General features: G+C 45.3%; 1 protein-coding gene across 4 annotated transcripts in view; it reads right to left on the reverse strand.

Annotated features, from left to right (window-relative positions):
* Window positions 1-21,410, reverse strand: part of STAT1 (signal transducer and activator of transcription 1) — a 590,542-nt gene that overhangs the window by 167,479 nt on the left and 401,653 nt on the right. For 3 of the 4 annotated variants that reach the window (XM_086955384.1, XM_086955383.1, XM_086955382.1), the window contains exons 21-22: window positions 14,569-14,754; window positions 5,425-5,500 (exon numbers count right to left, since the gene is read on the reverse strand). In XM_086955384.1, coding sequence (XP_086811510.1) covers window positions 5,425-5,500; window positions 14,569-14,754 — 262 coding nt within the window. Of the gene's footprint in view, window positions 1-5,420; window positions 5,501-14,568; window positions 14,755-21,410 lie in introns of those variants that run through there. The other variant, XM_086955385.1, reaches the window with a different exon arrangement.

Genomic DNA, 21,410 nt, shown 5'->3' on the forward strand with positions numbered 1-21,410 from the left:
CTGCAGTTGGAAACCAACTGGATGCAGGTGGAGGCCGTGGCCAGGAAAGACTTTGAGGATCTACAAGTCTGGGTCTGCTGGACTGCCTGTTGATAAGAGCGAGCCCTTATGATACCGTTGTCTAAGTAATGATACATTTGTATGCCTTGCAGAGGTAGACAGGCTGCCACTGGTGCCAGGATCCACGTAAAGACACGTGGAGCGGACCGAAGTCCAAAGGTAGGACCTTGAATTGAAAAGGTTTGTACGTATTGTAAAGTGTATCCACTTCCTGTGCTGTGGAAGGATTGGCACATGAAAATCGACATCCTGGAAGACGAGTGTAAATATAAAGTCGTTCTGGCAGTAGTACTTCAGGACCTTCTGGAAGTTCAACATTGGAAAAGTTTGCGCAAAGACCAAAAATCAGGCGCCTCCTGCCTTGCTTGTTGATGAGGAACTGAGAGTAAACCCTAACTCTGTTGGTGGAGATTCGGAACCACTACGACGGTCCCTGTGTGTATCAATATAGACACTTGTGCAAATGACTCGGGTAAATGAAGAGGTAGAGGTACCCTTTTGAAGGTGTAGCAAAAGGGAATTTGCCAAATTCTAGAGCGTGCCCGTTCGACACAACTATTAGAACCCCCAACAGACAAATGGCATCGTTGACCAAATGGAATGAAAGAGAGAGGGAAATTCCACTGTCAGCCTTTTTGGGATGGATTAAGGGTGGGTTCCTAGAATTACCTCCTGTATACGAGTTGGAGCCGAATAATGCAGTTGGTTCTGATAGTAGGAGTGATACTGGGTGGAGCTCCTTGGAAAAGAGGATGTAGAGCTGCAACCTCGGGCACCACGAAAGGGCTGCTTTCTGTACTGGAGAGAACCGAAGGCGCAGGTAGTGTCAGTAGTGTCTGCTCAACATGGAGGCCAAAGAGGGATTACCAATAAAAGGTACGTCCATTATTTTAGTCTTAACCAGTGGGCGAAAAACCAGAGCGTTCTGCCAACCTTGTCTATGCAATACTGCCGCAGCTGCGAGCTGTATAAAAAACTCGGAGACGCAATGTGCACTGCACGGTTTATTGTTTCTGATGCACTCCTCCTATTCTTCCACAGGATCCTTGAAGCGTCAGCCAAGGAGGATTCGGGAATAAGGGCTACCTGCGTCAACATGCCAGACTACCCCAGGCAGCGGTACCTGCCCAAAATGGCTAAAGAGTTGCCTGCTGAAACTGTGGTTGCAGCCATTGTCAGGTAGTAGGTGAGAGACAAGACAAGCAGGTGAATTGTCTGGCGTTTTAAAATACTGTGTTTGAGGCATGAAAAAACCGCCAGCACAGATCTTGGGCTCAGGAAGAGCCAAAGACCTCGTGTCAAATAAAAGGTATCAGAGGAACTGAACAAACTTGTTTCCGTAGTTAACTGTAAAATCGAAGAGAAAAACGGTCTGCGTCTTTCCTCGTGACGAGGGGAAGATGAAAGCGAGCCGCCGTTCTCTCCATGAGGAGGTTTGATCCTCCACTATCCACCGAAGGGTAATGTAATGGAGATTCAGGTGAAAGTGAGGTTATAATCTCACCATGGAACAGGACATGGAAGCCTTGTTGTCAAAAAAACATAATTCTGGTCTTAAGGAACCAGAGGCTGAGATTCTGGCAAAGTTTTGCCAGTCCAAGAAATTATGGCGTTGAATAAGGAGCCATCACGCCATCACATTGATGTAGCGGAAAAGCAGTGTACGGATAATAAATAGTCCACAAACACACCGTGCATATAGCCAACTGGCAACTAGATGAACCGTCAATGAATCCAACCGTTGACTGGGTCAACCGTCGATGAGGTCAACCGTAAACGAGGCCATCCCTCGACCAAGCCAACCGTCGACGAAGCTGTCCGTCGTCGACTAAGTCCATTGTTGGATAAAGTTGATAAAATAATTGCTGAATTGTGACGTTTACGGAGCTGACCGTCGAAGAGGCCACAGTCGGCAAGGCCACCATCGACACAGCTCAGTCGTCAACGAAGCCAATCATGGACGAAGCCAATGATTGACGAAGTGCACCGTCGACAAAGTTTACCGTCGATGAACTACCGCCGACAAGCCCACTGTCGACAAAGCGGACTGTCGCCAATGGGCCAACCGTCGACGAGGACAACCGTCGACGGGCCTTATCGTCGACGAGGTATACCGTCGACGAGGCTCACCGTCAACGCGGCTGATTTCACTGTCGTCGATGGAGCCACCGTCTACGACGAAGCCACCGTCTATGACGAGGCATCCGTTTACGACGAGGCCACAGTCGACGGGCCAACCGTCGACGTGGCTGATGTCACTGTCGTCGATGGAGCCACCGTCTACGATGAAGCCACCGTTGACGACGAGGCCACAGTCAACGATGAGGCCACCGTCGACGAGCCTACCGTAGACGAGAGGGCACTGTCCACACTGTCGTCGACGGAGCCACCGTCGACGACAAGGCCACCGTCGACGACGAGGCCGTCAATGAGGGAAACTTAGAAGTAGAATATGGCCTTTAGACTCGTCGACACACTCAACGTTGTCGTCGACAAAGTGACGACAACGAAGTCTTTCATCGTCAACGGGCGTGTCTACGAGCCAGTCGACGGACTGGCACCTTTCTAAGTGTAAAGGTGGCAGTAAGAGTCTGACAATGCCAGAGACCAGGTCCCGTAGGCGTGGAGGCCAGCAGACTCCGTGGGGGAACAATATCCAGAGGATTCTACTTCATCCTTGGGAGGCCATGAAGAAGGAATCCCAGTTCCACACCCACGCACAGACGACTTAGCATGCCCAGAACAAAACACTCACCATGTCAGAGACAGGGGTGACAGAAAGTTTACAACTCATGTAGCCACAGAAGAAGACGGGCCTCTCCGCTCTCAAAGGTCCTTTGAGAAAAGGGTTCCACAGAACCTGCGACTCCTCACCTGAAGTACAGAAAAAGAAAGGACTATAAAGAGAGTGTCTTTAGAAAAAGGGCGAAGCTTTCCACAGGCGAAGCAGAGTTGAAAATAAAGACTTCTTTGAAGAAAAGTAAAAATACTTGCAGATTGTAAACATTTTGAAGAAAAAACTGAGCAGAGATCTGGGAGACTCCCTTCACACGACGTGCAGTAGAAAATCTGAGGGTCTGAGCTTCTGAGGAGAAGGTTTTAGAGGGTGCGACAGCCTGATTGGCTGGAATTTGGACTATCATAACGACATGGATATGCCAGTAAAATGATTCTCCCTCAATGCTTCCTTATGGGTTAATAATGTTCTATGGTGCTTTCAAGCATTCTATTATTATTAAATTCTATTGTATTATTATTATTACTGTGACATATATTTTTATATATATGTGATTTTTTTACTACTATTTTATGTACCGTGGGACTCACACTCAGACGACGGGGAATATTCAAGCATGTGAATCTATGAAAGACGCCCCTAATACTGGAGAAACAACCAAATCCCTAATAAGCTCTGACGAGTTCTCCTCATTCTTCTTGGCTAAAATCAACTCCCTGGGTAATGAGTTGTTCTCTGCTGCTACCATCCATCCACAGCCTGCGGGGACTCTTCAAAATGGCGCTACACACTCCCCCCAGACATTACCCAAAAACCAAGCACACTGGATCACCTTCAACCTTTATGACGAGCATAGCAAAAATTCTATCATCCATTAAACCGAACAACTACTTCATTGACATGCTTCCATCCAACTGATTATCTGCAGCCAATCATCTCATCATACCCATTTGGACTGCAATAATCAATGCCTCCCAAATGCAAGGGTCTATACCAGACTCGTTAAAAACGGGATAAGTCATCCCTATTCTAAAAAAACCCTCGCTAAATCCTGCTGAACCAGACAATTTCAGACCAATATCTAACATTCCTCTACTTGCGAAACTACTTGAGAAATGCGTGCAACAATAACTTAACCTACACATTGCCACTTTCAATTTGCAAGATGAGTGCCAATCTAGTTTCAGACCAGCCCACAGCACTGAAACTACTATTCTCCACATAGTAGATGACACCCTTCAAGCCCTAGACCAAGGCAAAACATGTCTCCTAATTCTGTTGGATCTTTCCTCGGCTTTCGACACAGTCAACCATGAAAAGCTTCTAGAACATCTGGAACTCAGGATGGGCCTAGTGGGAACCGTTCTCAAGTAGTTCAAATCCTTCCTACAGAATCGCTCCCAGAGATTCTCAATTAATCACATTCTATCCTCCACTTCCCCGATTACAATTGGCATCCCCCAAGGGTCAAATCTCTCCCCAACTCTCTTTAACCTCTATCTCGAATCACTAGCTGAAATCCTTCGCAGCGCCAACATCTCTTTCCACATATACGCTGACGACACCCAGGTCTACATCAAAATCTCTTCATTCGAGGAGGTCCAAATAATGAACGATGCTCTGATGCAGACTGTTAACTGGCTTGCGAGCAACCAGCTCAAACTAAATGCGCAAAAAAAACGAGTTCTTGCTAATCTCCCCTCTGAAAAGCTCCCTGACATACCTGAATGGACCAACTCTATCACCGCGCTGAACTGAAGAGTGGTGATAGAGTGGACTCCGCCAAATTACTAGGAATCACACTGGACAAAAACCTGAACATGCAAGCACACAAACACTCCGGCCACAAAATGCCAGGTTTCACCTCAGATATCTGAGAAATCTCAAACCTTTCCTAGACACTTTGAACCTAAAAATGGCAGTTCAGGCCCTAGTTATCTCTAGGATCGAATACGGATGCTCAACCTTATCTGGCCTACCAAAGATCTCTACAGCTCCCCTAAAAGCCTGTCTCAACGCAGATGCAAAACTCCTAACAGGTTTAACAAAATTCAATCATATCTCGCCGCACCTAAAGGCGATGACCTTGCTCCCGCACAAAGCTAGAATTCAACTCAAATTGGCCTGCATCACTCATAAAGCTGTACACTCCAAGTCTCCTGCGTATCTTGCTCAGAAAATCGTGGTCTCCAGAGGAGACAGGCACTCTTGGTGTGCCAGGGATTTTGTGTTGAAACCACCCCTCTTCCGGAGGAAGAAAACATTCAACAGAGCTTTCTATGGGGCTGCCACCTTACATCAGAAGAATACCTGCCCTATCATGTTTCAAAAAGGAAGTGAAGACCTTCCTAATGGGCAAATTCCTACCCTAATCTCTCTCAGTGCCGCTGCAGTTTCAGCAGTCCAGTGACTTGCCTTATCTCGTATTTGAACTCTAACGGGAATGTCGACTCTTCTCTCATGTTTGCTTGATTCTTTTTGTATCTAGCTTATTTTTGTTAATTCTTGTAAATAATGTAATTACTTACTACTGCTGTAAAGCGCTCTGATACCCTCACGGGTCATGTTCGCTCTATAGAAAACACTAAATAAATAAACACATACATTTGTCCATGGTTTATACTTACACTTCAGACACCGAAATTAATTCAGTCTTGATGTACCCTGTTCCACTTTGGCCTTCCACATCCATTGGTTCGGGCGCTAAGAAGGAAAAAAGATGTATATGTACTTGTTCATCACTAAACAATCTGCAGTGAGATGAATACATTTGTATTTCTGGTTACTCTGTTGCTCCTAATCTGTGGACTCTCTCACACTATCAACCTTTGGATACCGCAACACTTGGAGGCAGGACCGAAAACGTATTCTCTGGCTGTTCACTCAACTATTAGATGCCTGTTGCATGCACGACAACTAAGGCACAGCCACTCAAACCACATTTGGATGCACCAGCATGCCATTTAACTTCTTCAAATGTGATCAATCAGTACTAGTATTTGACTGATAGACAAGGAGCTTGTAGGAGATTTAGGATAATGGGAGACAGGCAATAGACTATGAGTAATGTCATCATAATATATGTAGTTGTATCCTGGTACATTGTCATGGCCCATTCCCAACAGATTTGACAGTATTGAGAATAGAAAGGTGGCTGGGCAAATTGTTTCTGTAGAACCTGCTGCCTGTAGTGAGCACGGTTTCAAGTGAAAGCCACAAGTACATAGCATAAGCAAAAAGCAAGTGGGAATACCACACCTAGCTGCCATGTATATTACTCCGACAGGTATATAGCAGGTGAATTCACTGAATCCACCTCTCACTCACTCACAAACAGCTGCAGTGAAGTCTGATATGTCGCCAGACTGAGGGTCTGTTCTGTGCAAACTATAGCAGTGGGGGATGCAAGATGTAATCCGCCTGGCAATAGTGGCCTTAATCATAGCTTGCCACGCATCACTACCTTCAAAAGTGACAAAGAGGTGGTCTATAAAATGTTAAGCCCTGGTTCTACAGGTAAATCCTAAGGTAAGCATGTAGCTAAAGTTGTACATCTTCTTCTCAGACAAGAAACATGCAAGCATGTCAAAATGTGTTCCCTCAGAGGGGCTATGTGTTAGAGTCATCTCAGAATGGGTGCTGGCTGAAAAAATATATACACGACGTACAAGGCTTGATGCTAAACGTCCAGTTGACTTGGAATACTGGGGCTTGCTCTGTCAAAGGTTTTTGGATCAGGAGAGAGGAGGGTCGGGGTGAATTCATGAGTAGTGAGGGGTCAATTTAGTTGCGTGAGGGGGTGGGTGTGACTGGGTGGAGATATCTGAATACATTTGTCTTGTGTAATTTTTTATGGTAATGAAATGCGGCCTTTGTCTCCCCTGAAGTATCTCTTTGCCTTCATGTTGAATCTGATTTGGGCAAAGAGCTGTTCTGATGCGACTCTACTGTGCCTAATTGAGGCGCTGCTTTGTTGATGGTGGTCAAGTGTCTATAAAATGACAAACAAAGGTTTAAAAAAAGAAGCATGTCAAAAAGTAGCCAGAAAATAAATGTATTTGTCGTTTGTAAAGGAGTAAAATACAATAAAAATGAGTTTTAAAAAGGAATTAAAAAAAGTGGGGTGAACACTCAAAATCAAATTGCCCCAAATGGGCTGGGTGTACGGTTCAAAAGCAAGAACTGTTAAAACTTCCTTAAAGGTAAGTGATGTAAGGAGCAGAAGGCCATAAACTCAAAGGATTTAAGCATCAATCTAGATAGAACCAGGCTTGGATCTAAAAGAACACAACACCTCCTATGATGGAAGAGGAGCAAGTGTTTAATTAGATGTTTGGTTGTGACCTATTTGGCAGTAAAAAGGATTTCCCTGCTCTATTTCACTATGCCCCAAAGTCCTCTACCTAGATCTGGCAGATTTTACCTCTGATGCCTGATTCGGCTAGCCCAATAAACAAACAAGTAAGTTGATATTCATTGGCAAGGCCCAACAGCACAACCTCTGTCTCTGGGTTCTGGTGAGGGCATTCAGGTTGTCTCAATTATAATATGCTGTATAGAAACTACACTTCGACAAGCATGTTAAATACGATCAGTCGGACAAGACAAGATACCGGCTCCAATTGTAAACAGGGGGGACCACTTTTCACCATATGGTAATTGCTCATACATGGTTAATTAGTGAAGTATGTATGTGACAGGTTTGGTAAAGCAGTGGGTACTAAAATAAAATGTGCTTCTGAATTATTTGTTAATCTTTAAACTGTTAATGATTATATAGAAAGATGAAGAGGGCGCTTTTACTCAAGTTGGTGTTAGCAAGACATAGCCTTGCCATTAAATAGATGTACTGAGAACCTGTGCACTGATGAATGAATGTGGGGCTATAACAGTCTACAGCTCTGTAGAAGTAAGATTAAGGTTCGTCAGGATAGATGGCGACCTGGTCTATGATCTAGAAGTATGGAAAATAGTAACAAGGAATCTTCTCTTTCTACGTGAGAGCCAAACACTCGGAATACCTTAAGTGTTTATCAATGAAAATATAGTGAAAAGATTTGACTTGGGTGAATGTAGCTAATATAAAAGCTTTTTAGAATTGAACTGGACTGCGGATAGGTAAATGTATCAAATGGTACTGGGGAATATCGGTAACAATGCCGATGCCAATTGCTTTCCTTAGCAGCGTTTGGGGAAAAGGTTTAAGTTTGCACTTGATGGAATATGTATATATCGCAGACTGACACACAATAAAATGTAGAAAAAGTGGGAACAAAAACATTCTTCCAATCCAGTGGGAGACTAATGACTTTGTCCTGTGTGTCAGGCTTAAAGTCAAAGACTTCAGCCTGGCATGTCTGTGCAGGAAAATATCCAGAGTAAATTATTCTGGTAGCAGTGTCAGTACTGACCTGGGAAAGCAGCAGGTGCTGTTCAGCTGCCTCGATACCCAGGTTAACCATAATCCTGGGTTCCTCCTATATAATCAGGGAGCACAGAGGTCCACCTGTCAGACTTGTACCACAAGTGCAACCTGACACTCTGACTGCATTTTCATGTTATATGTTGTAATAAAAGAAGATAAAATGTAGAGGTAGCCAGGTAATTGATCCAAGTCAGGTGTTTATTAGTTGGTTTCAATATGATAAGTATTAGGTCCCACCAGGAGCTTGATGGATGTTGCTCAGCCCTCACTCACCAACTGACATTCTCCACACACACCAGGCACACACACATTCTATTCAGTCTGACATCACGCACACCAACATTCCACGCAGACATCTCACTCATACTGGCTGAGCAACCTAAAAGGAGATAAATCTAGTTACAACACATCTCCTTTTCTTAACAGGAAAAAACAGAAATGCTTGCAACATAAAGCAATTAAATAAATCAATTAAAATCTTGAAAGATACACATGCAATAAAGCGGACAGTTCATATAAGAAAAGAAAAGGAAAGAAGAATAAGTAAAGCAAAGAAACAACGTAAAATGTAAAAGGATAAACCATAGAACATATTCCCTTCCCTTGGAGAGAACAGAAAAGAAAAGAAAAAGAACACAGTACGTTGCACTAAGGCGCAAATGTATTGGGTAGAAACCCACCACATAGAAGCATAAAAATAGCATCAATAAAAATAACGTAAATATTTAGGGTAAAAACATGACCCAAGAATAAATGTATAGGGTAAACACTTGACCCTAGAATAAGTGCACAACCTTTCGTATAACAATAAATGTATAGGGTAAACACTAGACCCTAGAATAAGTGCACAACCTTTCGTATAACAATAAATGTATAGGGTAAACACTAGACCCTAGAATAAGTGCACAACCTTTCGTATAGCACAACAATAGGTGCACCATGAATATTAATAATTACTTGCGCGCTTCTCTGTCTTACTACTTGCACGCTTAATAATTATGGCGTAATAGCATCAATAAATGCCGCATAAAAGTATAATACTCCAGCTCATAAAATCATAAATGTATAGGGTAGAAACACACAACCCCATGAAAGCATAAACATATTGGTACAAGACCCATAACACTTTAAGAGTAGAAAGTTGAGCACAACAAAACTGCTAGTGTAGCATATCAACAGTGAAAAGGTGTGCGCACCACCCACACTGAAGAATTGAAGAAAAGTAAAGAGGCCAGCTCCTACGCAAACTACACCACAGAAAAGAATAATGCTAGTGCTACACAAGTGTCTAGATCAAAAAATGTAGCACATATCATATAAGCTGAAACACCCACTTACAGGATGAGAAAAGATTATAGCAAACACTGTTCAACATGACAACCATTGAAACACAATAAACTAAAATAATAATGCAGTAAAAGAGAATTGCTTAAAATGAAGTTTAAAACAACGCCGGTGAGCGAACTCTCTCACCCGAGATGTCTTTAAACCAAAAAACAATGAAGATCGCCATACCAATGGAAGAATCCCAACTTGAATAATATGGAAGTTCGAAAAAATAATCTCCTCCAAAGGCTCCATATTCACCAATGCGGCAGTCTGTCTTTTGAATTGCATAAAAAGAAGAAAAAAGTACTGAAAACACGGAGACTTTCTGATCCTAGTTCGATCCAGTGACCTTCCGAGCTGTTGTCATGGTGATGTTGCTCTAAATGCCCTCCTACGTCGTATTTGCGTGCTTTCAGGTGAAAGTTGGGCTCACATAAGCAACGTGAAAAACGTGATATAAGTCCTGCTTTCCACGGGAGATTGAGCACAATGACCAATGACGTAGGACTCAGAGTGAGAACAAAGGAGACAAATCGCTCGAGCCGATTTTAAAGGTAACGACTTTTCCCAGTCAGTTTGTCTGTCCATTGGAACAATTAAGTACATTTCACCATAGAAGAAAAGTTGTTAAAAATAAAACACTCACGACCTCAGAAATCTCGTCTTCTGCTTGCTCTGCTTGCTTCCAGATTTCCTTTCCACTCTGCAGCTCATCACTTTCACGCTGCTCGAGAGTTGTTTAAACTTTCAAAGACAATTTATTATGACAGTTTAATTACAGAAATGTCTTTTACGGTGCCACAGACTTGAACAACAGTCAAAAGCACTTGCAGAATTAAAGCCACTACAGCCTTTCAAACACTGTTGCACGTCGGATAAATGTGTCACTCCATGCATTTCCTTTGTTGTTTCAGTAGGTGACAAGTACTTGAATAAACAACAGTCAATAATATTGCTGGGAATTAATATTAGAATCTTTTTAGTCCAGGTCGAAGCTGGAGAACATCGTAGCGCTAGCAAAGTACAAAGACAGCAACTCAAATATGTCAGCACTGTAGTTTTCCCTTTTTTTCTTTTTAAAACAGATTTACAATTACAAGAAATGCGAAGCGCCCTGGGTAGGCTGTCCAGGTGGTGTAGGACACTGGTGGGACTCTTGAGGGCGCTCTTTTCTTTGTTTTTCTTTGCTTTAAAGTTGCCAGTCTTTCATTAATTACTTGTATAAATTAACTTCATTTAAATGATGGAGGTTTTCTCACCTTCACTAAACTTCAGTCCACAGCACACAGGGTTTCTTTCCAAGCGTCGCCAAAAATGTTGTAATAAAAGAATGATAAAATGTAGAGGTAGCCAGGTAATTGATCCAAGTCAGGTGTTTATTAGTTGGTTTCAATATGATAAGTATTAGGTCCCACCAGGAGCTTGATGGATGTTGCTCAGCCCTCACTCACCAACTGACATTCTCCACACACACCAGGCACACACACATTCTATTCAGTCTGACATCACGCACACCAACATTCCACGCAGACATCTCACTCATACTGGCTGAGCAACCTAAAAGGAGATAAATCTAGTTACAACATTATACTTGTTTTTGCCACAGAACACAAAACATTTAGCTTTCTTGACATCATGGAAAGATGAAGTCCAGTACTTTAGCCCCTCTGCCGCTGCCGGAATTCGGCGCCTGTGCGGCCGTTTTGAAGAGTGGGCGGGATCATGACGGCCCCCAACCTCATCAGCACACGCCCACCGTGATGCATGACGGCCGGGGGCAGTGATCAGCATGGAAGGGGTTAAGGAAGCTGTCAATACTACAACAGACCAGGCTGGGGAGTTCCCCAGCCTGTAGACAGTGTCCATATGTCCATCAAATATGTGCTGTCTGGAGACTTTGAAATAGTGAACTTGGAAAGTCTTCTTTGTGGCCTCCTTACCCTGCTATAAGAGTTGGGACTGGAGGATGAGATATGTCTTTAGAGCGCAAACTGAGGCTTGCATAGGTCCATAGATGTCCTAGTTCCCCAGAGGGGCATCTGAGTCTCTATGGGCCAGGCCTTGAGAGTTTGGGCTAGCATCAAGTTGTACCACAAGGCCAAGTGCAGGTATTCTGGGTCTTTGGTGCCATCTTGGCTTCTGGATCACTTAAGTGTGGCCTTCTAGGGGTAAGAGGCCATGCCGATCGATTCTTTCGACATGTGTCAACCCACAATAGACCTGCCAAAAGTTCCCACAGTCTAACAACCACTGCTGAGTCGAAGTATTGGAGGTGTCATGTTTGTATGCCACAGAGTTCACATTCACGTAGAGAGGGTCAACAACAGGAAAAATATGAAGTGAGCGAATAATGAAGAGATGGACTGTCGGTAAAAACTCTGACTCCATAAGGCTTGCAGCTGCGCAGCAGAGTTTGGTGCAAATTCTTGTCTAATACAATGAGAAGCAGCAATGAGTTCAGTTTTAACACTTCTGGGTGCAGGGCTGCTCCAATGTCCGAGCGCCCTCCAAACAATGGATCTTCTGATTGCTTACTTGAAGAGCAGACACTGCTGGTAATAGGGTTAGTGCCTCTCTATGCCTTTACTTCAATCAGCACCCCTTGTACTTCTCAGCAGACTGAATTTACCTTAGGAATGGGGGAGGTAATCCTCTACCTTCTTTGTGCAGAGGCATTGTTGTCTTCCCCTACTGAACAGTCCTTTGCACAAAGTGGTGTCTAGTCGAAACAGAAGATATGCAGGCAGCAAATGGATGGGCACTGCCAAACTAGGACTGTCACTGAATGCATTCAACGGAGAAGCCAAGTTCTCCTCTACCGGGATTACCCTTTTGAGTCAATATCTGCACACACTGAGGGAGAAATCTCAAACATTCTGCGCATTAGGCTGGCACAACCATTCAGAGAAAGAGAAACTGTCTCAATCTCTTAAAGAAACACCAGTTTCAGACCTCTATATGCAGATGGTAAGTGGAACTCAGCCCATCGGTAAACAGTTTCAACAGCAAGGTCAGTGAAGGGCCCCTCTGTCTCCTCAGTCTTTTGGCACCCTTTCTCTAGACCTCGGAAACTAATCTGGTAGAACAGAAAGAGAATGTCGAACACATTATACATATATATGATGTGTTTACCCTCCATGTGGTTACACTGCTTGAGTTTGGAAACTGAGGGTTACCCGACAAGGAAAGGGAAGGGTGACTGACGGAGGATGCTCAGAACGGTCACCATTTTCTGACCCCTATAATCACATCTTGGGCTATTGTTCCATGGATAAAAACCAATGTCTCCTGGAGGACAGAGGAACTCTTTTTCTGCATGCATGCAACAGATTCTGAAGCAAACTTGAACAGTCAGCATCAGCAAATGCTGGATTACTGTTCCCTGAAGAGTAGACGCTGTGGTCATTTGAGCCAGCTGCTGCAAATGGAAGGTGACAATGTACAGGACTTAAAGCTGTAACGTTGTGGAAGAAGATCTCTGAGCTGAAGGATGGGTAGTACATGACTGATTAGCACGAGTAATAAAATATTTTGGGATGGGACTTGCGTCATATGCTGAAGATATACAACTGGTGTTCGCGGTGCATAAAGATGGAGACACAGTAGCAGCCAGCTTTCATGATGGCATGTTGGCCATTAGTTCCTGGATGTCCATCCATTGCCTTTAATTAAATTCAGACAAGAGAGAGGTAATGATCTTTGGTAACCTTGCCCCAGGATGGTCCCCTACCTGGTGGCCAGAAAACTAAGGAGTAGCCCCAAAACTTGTAAAAAAGGGCCAGAAATTTGGGCATCATCTTTGATGATAAATTATCTTACACACATCATGTCAATGCGGTGGTCTCCTCATCCTTTTATGTTTTAAGAATAATAAAGAAACTGCTACCTTTCGTCCCAATTAGAACCGGGAGAACGTTAATTTATGCTCTAGTCATGTCGGAAGGTTGACTACGGCAACAGCCTTTTAATCAATGCTCAAGAAAGAGTTCTGGGCAGACTACAGCTGGTACAGAACGCAGCCACTAGGATATTATCAGGGACTCCCAAGTTCAAGCCCATATCCAATGTGGTGCGAAAGCTCCACTGGCTGCCCATGAGAAGTAGAACAAAATGTAAAGCTCGCTTATAAAGCAATTCACAACATTCTGAGCTTATACACCCAGCAGACCTTTGCGCTCAGCAGATGCCAGTCTGCTGATTGTCCCCAGAACTAGGAAAGCCAACTGGGGTGACAGAAGTTTCATAGTGGCCACATCTAAACTATGGAATTATCTTCCCCTGCATATTAAGGCTAGTCCCACGCTGATATCATTCAGAAAATAAATTAAAACTTGGCTTTGTAACCAATAGGCTCCCAGCGCTGAGACGCCTACAGGTATTTGTGCGATTTACAAGTTGTTAAAATAAATAGATATATGAGAAAGAGAGAGAGAGAGGGAGAGAGCGAACGAGAGAGAGAAACAAGAATCAAACAATCAAGTGAATGAGCAGGATTCCGCACCCACATATTTAGCCTCGGAGTAGAGAGAAGCAGGTTTCAATCGATAGGTGGCAAGCAATAAGACCATACGACTCCTAAAGGTATCTATTCACACAGTTTTAGTGGTGTAATGATGTATGTCATATTGCACTGGAACTGCAGCATTTTTCAAAAGCTTCATATGCACATTTGCTAGGTATCAGCGTGGGAAGCTTTACTGAATGGCCATAAGGTACAGAGTCCCGTCCCACAACTAAGTGGAATGGAACACATAAAACTGACAACTGGAGAGTCTGCATGTAGGAGAAATATCTAGGATCGCTTACTTTACTTAGAGTTTGCTCATCTTAACATGCAATTCTACTTTCATACATTAATTCGAAATATTGGTACATTTTTGGAATTACTGAAAACATTTACTTGGTTTAACAATAATTTTTCTGAAAAGGGAATCATTCTCTACTGTGAACAGTGAATATTCCTGTCCAAGTTTAATTTGCTAATAACAATAAATTAAAGTGATACTGTACAACATACTTTCCTTAGGTCTGGAGTAGTATTTTCCAAAGGCCATGTCTTTTGGAATATCTTTGTACAGGAATCTCAAAGGGTTCTCTGGGATGTTTTCTGCAGCCATGACTTTATAGTTTCGAATGATATCCGGGAAAGTTACAGCAGACAACTCCTTTTTGGTGTAGGGCTCAACTGCATGAAACTGAGGTTCTGAAAAAAGTTATTTAAAACATTTCTTACAAAAGTGGCAACAACAATATTTTCAAATATGACAGTCCGCACTAAGAAATCTAAATCTATATTTCATTGCTTTATGTGTTGTGTAGCTTTCTTTGGTTAGTCAACATTCCAAAACCTACTTCCTTTCCATCAATGGATTGCCAGTTGCCAACCCGAAAGGTTACAGGGAGAATATCAAAGCTCATTCAAACAACTATTTTGGCTTTCAGAGCTTTTACGTCATTTCTGAAAATCTCATTAGTATTACGCTGTTTAAAAAGTTGCTTTCCTTCTGGTGCAAGTGGGCACTGAGAAGATAAACATTGCACGAGTGTTGAACAAGTGACTTCGCATTGGTAACTCTCTTTCCAGTACAGGCTACCTAGCCACTGACTCCTCACCTTTAGAACATTCCCCAGGCATCAGAATGGATCTGGAAACTTTTTACATAGTACCTCTGAGCGTTGGTAGCTTGTACCGTGCGGATTCACACTGATGCCGTCCTGCTCGGAAGTGACATGCGGGGCCTATAAAGAGCTTGCTGATGTCAGTTGCTTTAGAGACTGTATATATCTGCAGGCGTGAAGCCCCAAACACAAATTGATAGATCAGTGTGCAGATTACCCAACTTGGGAACTTAAAGGTAGAGTCCAATCACAGAAAGGAAAAGATCGGAGAAGAAATCTGCGGCTAGATAGAGTCTCTACCAGTAAAAATATTACTGAAGGTAAATAGCTTGTTCTTCTGATACAGACTTCTATCCGCATATTTCTCACCTTTTAAACAGATGTCAAAGTAGTACCTAAGGGAGGTGGGCTGTGGATGGAGTCAAACCAGTAAGTCTGGCAGGATTGAGCAGGCAAAGTGCCCTTCTCAGCAAACTTGGCTGACTAGATAATAGTGCTTCATAGACGTATGGAAGGACACCCACACAGCTGCCTGGCAGAGGTCTAGGACAGGGACTCTGCATGCTAACACAGTGGCAGCAGCTATAGCCCTGGTAGAATGGGCACACAGTCCTTTGGAGGCTGCTACTTCACCAATGCATAGCCGATCCTAAAGCAGAGCACGAACCAGCTTCTGCACAGCCTTGCCTTTTTTTTGCTCTGGAAAACCCCACAAAGAGCTGATCGTCCACCCAGTGATTTTCAGTGCTATTAATGTAGAAGCGGAGTGCTCTCTTATGGTCTAAGTGATTAAGCCTCTCCTTTTCCTTAGAGGGATGAGGAGGTGGATTGGCCAACATGGAACAGCATCCTACCTTTCAGCAGAAAGGATGCCCTAGTATGCAGAACCAGCTTGTCAGGGAAGACGGCAGTGTATGGTGGATAAACACAAAGTCTGAATCTCACTCACACACAGTGCTGAGGTGAAGGCAATGAGGGACACAGTCTTGATGATGAGAAGCTGTAGAGGACAATTGAGTGAGTGTCTCAAACAGAAAACATATGCGATACAGCAGGATAAATTTGAGGTCTGATTGGGTCATCACAAATGGAGATGAGGCAAACACAAGTTGCAACCCTTTCATAAAACGCATCACACCAGGTGTTTTAAAGAAAAAAGGCTGGTCAGACAACCATAAGGGGGCCGAGAGGGAAGAAAGATAACCTTTAACCATGCCCTAAGCATGGCCCTGCTGGATGTGAGACCGAACAAACAATAAAATATCAGACAGTTTGGCCTGGAGGTGATCAATCTGGCAAATGCTGCACCAAGCCACCAATTTGTCCCAGTGACAGGCATATACAAATTTCATCGAAGGCAGTTTGGCTGCCAAGATGACTACAATCACCTCCAGAAGAAGGTCAAAGGTGGTCAGCTGTGGGAGCTCAATCTCCAGACATGAAGATGGAGGTCACAAATGTTGGGGTGCAGAACTCAACAGTTCTGCTACAACAGCTCTCCCTCCAGGAGCGGCAGCCTGATCTAAGGGCAAATGCTAAAGCCCAGGAGTTCTAGATAACATACTCTCTGGGCCCAATACAGAGCCACTAAGATGACTAAGGCTTGGTCTGTCCTGATCTTCCCGAGAATTCAGGGCAAGAATGGTACTGGTGGGAAGAAATACATGGGTTTCACACTCCACTCGAAGAGGAAAGCCTCTCTGAGTGAGAGACGCCTTGGAAACTCCAACGCACAAGAGTGCTGACACTGCAAGTTCTCTGCGGTGGTGAAAAGATTGAGCTATGGTTCTCCCCTTTCACAGAAGAGACCCTGCGCCACTTCTGGATGAAGCGCTCATTAGTGATCGACCAGGCGCCGACGGATGAGCAGGTCCGCAATGGCATTCAATGATCCTGTCAGGTGTTTCTCCACCTGTAAAATACCTTCGTGGTCCAAACATTTCCAAAGGCGAAGGCCTCCAGGGACAGGATCCATGACCCCCAATCTGTTTGTTGCAGTACCACACGATGGTGGTGTCGTCAGTGAGCACCTGTACCAGCCTCCCCTTGATTGATGCTGAAAGTCTTCCTGCTATCCAATGGATGTCTTTCAGCTCCAGAAAGTTGCTTTGGAGCTCAGACTCTGCCAGAGACCACAGGCCTCTGATCTCCACCTATCCCAGATGGCCATCCCAATCCAGAAGTGATGTATCAGTCACCACTGTCAGTTCTTCATAAGGAAGAGGGAGGGGTCTGCCTCTGACCCAATTGCTGTCTGGTAGCCACCACTGCAGATCTTTCGCAGATCCCCCACCACAAGATCTGGACGTGGTTGGAGCGGTCCCATTGATGCTTCACCCTCTGGGACTTCTGGTCCCACTACAAAGCCTGAATATGCCTCCTAGGGTGCTCAAATGGCGTATTGCAAAAGGCCATCAATCCCAGCAGCCTCCGAGTCAACCTCACTGAAATCCAGGACTGAGGCTGAAAGATTAGGATCATAGCCTGAAGGTCCAGGACTCTCATCCACGGGCGCAAGGCAAGAAACCAAACTGTGTCCAGAATGGCTCTGATAAAGGAAGTATTTAACCCTTTCGATGCTGATGACGAGCTCAGCTCGTCATCACCCAAAGGTGTCGTGTGCTGATGACGAGCTGAGCTCGTCATGGTGCCACTAAAATGGCATTTTCCAGCACAGGGGGGGAAAACGCCCAGCAGCCATGTGGTTAAGAAGGGGTGAGGTGTGACTTTTGCACATTGATAGTGAACCCCAAAGATGACAAGCAGTTCAATCATCAATCAATCAATCAATCAATCAATCAATCATAGGCATTTGTAGAGCGCACTACTTACCCGGAGGGTCTCAAGGCGCTGGGGGGGGGGGGGGGGGGGGGGGGGGGGGGGATGCTGCTACTGCTCGAACAGCCAGGTCTTGAGCTTCTTCCTGAAGGCGAGGTGGTCTTGGGTCAGGCGCAGGTTGGTCGGGAGGGAGTTCCATGTCTTGGCGGCCAGGTAGGAGAAGGACCTTCCTCCTGTCGTCGCTCTTCGGATGCGGGGGACGGCGGCGAGGGCGTGCTTGGCTGATCGGAGGTGTCGTTTGGGAGCGTAGAAGTTGATGCGGTTGTTGAGGTAGCTCGGGCCTTGGTCGTGAAGGGCTTTGTGAGCGTGGGTGAGGAGACGGAAGGTGATTCTCTTGTTGACCGGGAGCCAGTGCAGGTCTCTCAGGTGTTTGGAGATGTGGCTTTGTCGTGGGACGTCGAGGATGAGTCTGGCTGAGGCGTTCTGGATCCGCTGGAGTCTCTTCTGGAGCTTGGCGGTGGTTCCGGCGTAGAGGGCGTTGCCGTAGTCCAGTCGGCTGGTGACGAGGGCCTGGGTGACCGTCTTCCTGTTCCGACCGTCTTCCAGTTCACCATTGTCTGAAGGTGATTGGAGACTACTGTCTGGGGTGAGTCTGCTTTCTACAACCAGTCATAGAGGTATAGGAAGACTAGCACCCCTGACTTTTAAAGGTTCACTAGCACCACCAACATCGCTATTGTGAACACCAGAGAGGCGCTGGTGAGACTAAAAGGGAGTATAGTGCACTGAAAACATCTCCCACAACAAACCCTATGTAGCTCCAATGAGCAGGACAGGAATATGGAAATAGGTCATCAGCAGATTCAACAACACCAACCTATCTCAAGGGTAGACAACTGAGCCAGGGTGAGCATTTTGAATTTCTGCTTGCAGAGGACGAAAATGGGAGGGCGCAGATCTATAATAGGCATTCTTTTTGGCACCAACATAGAGCGGGAATAACAACCATGTACAACTTATGATGCTGGTATCTTCTCGATAGGCCCTTTAGCCAAAAGGGCTTACACTTCCTGCAGCAAAATGGATAGATGGTCCTCTGTCAGTTGTTGTATAAAAGGTGGAAGATAAGGCGGGGAAGAAAGGAAGGGTAAGGTGTACACTTTGCTAACTATTTGGAGGAACGATGTGGTCGATGTGATCACTTGCCAGCCCAAAAACAATTGGTGGATTCAGCCTTTCACTAGGTGGCTGTGACCCTGTAAATGCACAACTAAGAGGTTTGGCAGGTGGGGCTGCAGGGTGGTGGACTAAGCGGCACGCTGACTTAGGCCGAAGGGGTTGTGGCCACTACAGCATCACCTATGAAACTGCTAGGGTTTTCCTTTAGGATGGAATAGGAGGCCTGCAGTAGGGAATGCTGAAGCCACAAAAGGAGTGTTGGATGTGTTGCTGGTAAGGTTGGGTAGAAATGCCCAGGGAGTGAGCAGTAGCCCTACTGTCCTTGAAGAGTTTAAGGGCCGAATAAGGCTTGTCCCTAAACAGGTGAGTCCCACTGAATGGCATGTTCATCAGGGAGTACTGGACATCGCCCAAGAACCCAGATGAATATAGTCACACAAGGTTACAAATGGCGAAAATGGTGACTTCAGCCCATCGGATGGAGTCGGTGGTGTCCAAACCAAAATAAATTGTGAACGTGGCTGCATCACGACCATCCTAAGTGGCCTGAGGCAGAACAGGGTGAAGCTCTTCAGAAACACCAGGGAGGACCTGCGACACAAGAGTCCGAGAATGCATGAGTGTAGCAGCTTATTAAGCAGGAAGCACAAACTGACGGATGAGAAAAGGCGTTTACCGATTGTCTTCAATTTCCGATCTAGGAAATGGTAGGAAAATTGTAGGATTTGGTCCGGATGGTGAAGGACTCCAACACAAGGCTCCCAGGAGAAGGATGCTGCTACTAAAAGGCCGGGTCGCCTGGAGCAGGAAGATGGCGTCTGCTAATTTGCCAATTAGCCAGAGTGCCAGTGCAAGGTTTAAGTTTGAGTTTAAAAATATTTCTAGAGCGCACGTACACCCAGCGGTTTCATGGCGCTATGCAATACTACAAACCCAAGTAAAGAAAGACTGACTAGGGAGACAGGGAAAAGTTAAGAGGGGAAGGCCTGAGTAAAAAGAAAGGTTTTAAGGGCTTTGCGAAAAAGGGAGTACTGGGGGCAGGATCGCAAGTGGGTCGGGAGAGAGTTCCAGAAGGCAGGAGCCAAGGTAGAGAACTTGGATCCACCCCATTTTTTTCGTTTAAAACAGGGGACTACGAGGAGTTGTTGGGTAGAAGAGCGCAGTTCTCTAGACGGGGTGTAGGCGTGAATTGCAGACCCAATGAATGCAGGGGCAGAACCGGACCGAACATTGAAAATGATACAGCCCAGTTTAAACAGGGCAGGTTGCTGTACAGGGAGCCAGTGTAAGGATTTAAGAAGGGGCGTGACGTGATGAAATTTGGGTAAATTAAAAACGAGGCGGGCTGCCTGGTTCTGAACCAACTGGAGACGCCTCACGAGGTACGCCGCCATGCCACAATAAAGGACATAACCGTAGTCCAAGCGGGACGTCACCATCGCCAAGAGTATGAGTTTGAGGGCAGACGTGGAAAAGAAGCGGGAGATTTTGCGAATTGTCCGGAGGGAGAGAAAAGCTGAGGATACGGCCGCACTGACTTGGGAATGAAAGGAAAGTTGATCATTGAGTTTGAAACCAAGAGTTTTAACAGAGGAGGAGGGGGTGGGTGGGGGACCTAAGGAGGGGGGCCAAAAGAGAGAAGACCATGGACTGGAGCAACCACCGGTCAACACCAATTCCGTTTTATCGGGATTGCGTTTCAGGTGGTTGTGGTTCATCCAGTCCTGAATGAAGGTTATAACAAAATGAAAGTTGGATATTGAAGCAGGGGAGGAGGATAAAGAAAAAATAAGCTGGAGGTCATCCGCATAATTATACACAGAGACCTCCAGCTGCTGTAAAGCAAAAATAAGAGGGGCGATGTACAGATTAAATAGCAATGGGGAGAGGGAGGATCCTTGGGGAACCCCGCACTGTACAGGCCGGAAGTCGGCAGAGTAATCCCCCAAGCGAACTGCTTGAGAGCGGCCGCTCAGGAAGGAGGACAACCAGACCAAGGCCACGCCCCCGATTCCCGCCGCTTCGACACGGGAAAGTAAGATGGCATGATCCACCGTGTCGAACGCGGCGGAGAGATCGAGGAGGACCAGGGCCTTGGGCTGATTCGTGTCCATACCCTCCCTGAGGTTGTCCAAGACCGATAGAACCACGGACTCTGTGGAGTGAGCAGGGAGTGAGCAGGGCGGAAACCAGCCTGCCTGGAGGCCAAGACACTGTTTAGTTCAAGCCCCTAAAAGGGTATCTGTCAAGGAATCATTAAAAGGTAGGAGGGGCTCAGGAGCA

Source organism: Lissotriton vulgaris, chromosome 2_1 (genome assembly GCF_964263255.1).
Source record: "Lissotriton vulgaris chromosome 2_1, aLisVul1.2, whole genome shotgun sequence".
NCBI classification, from domain to species: domain Eukaryota; kingdom Metazoa; phylum Chordata; class Amphibia; order Caudata; family Salamandridae; genus Lissotriton; species Lissotriton vulgaris.